At 52.3% G+C, this 2,130-nt stretch overlaps 1 protein-coding gene across 1 annotated transcript in view; it reads right to left on the bottom strand.

Annotated features, from left to right (window-relative positions):
* Window positions 1-1,928, bottom strand: part of LOC104294203 (bifunctional protein NCOAT-like) — a 14,876-nt gene extending 12,948 nt beyond the window's left edge. Inside the window, exon 1 of the mRNA XM_009893784.1 lies at window positions 1,889-1,928. Coding sequence (XP_009892086.1) covers window positions 1,889-1,928 — 40 coding nt within the window. The remainder of the gene's footprint in view (window positions 1-1,888) is intronic.
* Window positions 1,929-2,130: the final 202 nt, after the last annotated feature.

Genomic DNA, 2,130 nt, shown 5'->3' with positions numbered 1-2,130 from the left:
CTGTGTGCCCACACCAGCCCCCCGCACCGTGTCCCCCAGTGTGCCCAGCTGCGGGTGTTCTCCCGGTGCAGGTCCAGGGCAGTTCTTTCTCCTGCCTTTGCATCTTCCCGGGATCCAGAGCTGTTCCCCAGTGCTTGGGTGTCATTATCCCCTTGAATTAATCACTGAGCCCGCACGTTTCCCACTGGTACCCTCATGCCGGGCCCAGGGTGCGATGCCTCTCTGGCTTGCCTGGTCCATGAGATCAGGACTGTTTCATGTGCCTTGCACGTGACTCACCTGCTTGTGTGTGTCAGGCTGCTATTTGCCTTTTGTCACACTGTTCTGAGCTGTTGACACATGTTTGGCTCATGATCTCCTCCGTCCCACAGGTTTTGGTTTGCAGAAGTGCTGCCACGTCATTAGTTCCCTATCCTGCAGCTGCACAGTCACTGGTACCTGCCTACTTGCGGGACTGTGTGTTTGACATCACTGAGTTGCTCTGCTCTTTTTCTGACCACTTTTCCTGTTTGTCAGTCTCATTGTAAGGTGGACCTGCGTCCTTGCAGCCTTCCCCAGCTGAACGGTATCATAACCCAGAGAGCAAGTACTCGACTTTGTTACCATGCAGGTGTAAGGGATGGAGCCAGAAGAGAGCAGCGGTGCACTCCTCCGGCAGTGAGGCACAGCCAAGTGCCCTCCCAGTGGCTGGCACCACCTGCAGCCTTTTCACCTGACCCTCAGGCATGGGCTTGCAAAGGAGAAGTGGGCATCAGAGGCCTAGAAAATCAGGATCTGTAGCATCTCCCTCTTCCCTTTGCAGGTTAACGTAGTGCTAAGAAGCCAAGTCATGGTGTCTGGGCCATCAGAGCAGCAAGGTGCCCAAGAGCGACTGACCAGCAGTCAGGCAGGGACCTGGCAGAGAAGAGGCCATCAGAGGGCACCGCGGGCTAGTGAGGTCTGCCCAGAGCTCAGCAGTATGGCATGGAGGAGGCTGTGCAAAGCAAGGAGAGCCCAGAACACTGAAAGCCTCAGCCCCTGCACATGGGTGTCATAACCAGACTCATATACAGCAATAGAAACTGTGTGCTGGGTGCAGGGCAGACAATGATGCTGTGGGAAAGCCAGCTCAGGGTTGCCTGGTTGGGTTATTCACGTGCAGGGAGCAACTACTGGGGCTTGCTGGGCATAGGCCGTGTTCATGACTGCTCTTTGCCTCATGGCCCACACCAGCCCCTGCTGCTTTTTGCTGCTGCGGTACGCTGACTTCGAGCCTGGCACTGGAGAAGGCTGTTCAGGCAGACTGGAGCAGCCAGTCATGGCAGGGACAGTGCTGGGAACAGCCCAGTGCTCCTGGAGTGGTCTCAGTGCCCAGGAACACAGCACGGTTAGAGGTAGAGAGATGTGGATGACATTACCCTGTCCACGAAGACTGTCAGAGAAGGAAGTCAGGCAGGACTGTGCATATACAGGTGTGTTTGCTGCAATTCTTCCCCTTCCTTGTTGTCTCTGGGAGCACCTGCCTATTTGTTCCATGGTTTTCTTGGACTCTGAAGTTGAGCTAAGTGACCTATAATTCTTCACTTGCTTTTTTTTTTTCTCCTATCAAAGACAGGCATTTTGTCACTCCTTTTTCCTGTTCTCTGAGACCTCATCCGTCCTCTACCAGCTCTCAATATTACTCTCACTTATCTTCAGTCCAGCCAATCTCATCACATTTTCCTTTATCTAGCATGAGCATACATCTCTGTCACTCATGTTAATGGTGTTAATCATGCCACCGCAGCCACCCTCCTCAGTGCAGGTCGGGGGGAAGAAGCCATTGAGCATTTGAGTCCTGTCACCTTCTGTTTTCCCTCCCAGTCTCAGTAGGACAGTGGGCCACATGAGCTGCTCAACATCCTCCTACCGACACCTTTCTTTTTGAAGGTTTTCTTGCAATCCTTCATGCTTCTTGCTGGTTAGTCTCATGCTTTGGCTTCCCTGATTATTTTTTTTTTTTCTGTTCCCTATAGTTTTTTCACCCAGTTTCTACTTTTCTGGCCTTCCTTCTGAAGTTTTGGGTCATTATTTGAATGATAAACCCCCCCTCCCCTCAGTGCTGGGATGGTTTCTGTTATGCCCTATTGCTTCATTAAAGCTCTGCCAAGT

This window comes from Charadrius vociferus, unplaced genomic scaffold (assembly GCF_000708025.1).
Source record: "Charadrius vociferus isolate BGI_N301 unplaced genomic scaffold, ASM70802v2 scaffold59, whole genome shotgun sequence".
Taxonomy (NCBI): domain Eukaryota; kingdom Metazoa; phylum Chordata; class Aves; order Charadriiformes; family Charadriidae; genus Charadrius; species Charadrius vociferus.
Note: the sequence above shows the minus strand (reverse complement) of the source record. Positions and strands in the feature narration are given on the sequence as shown.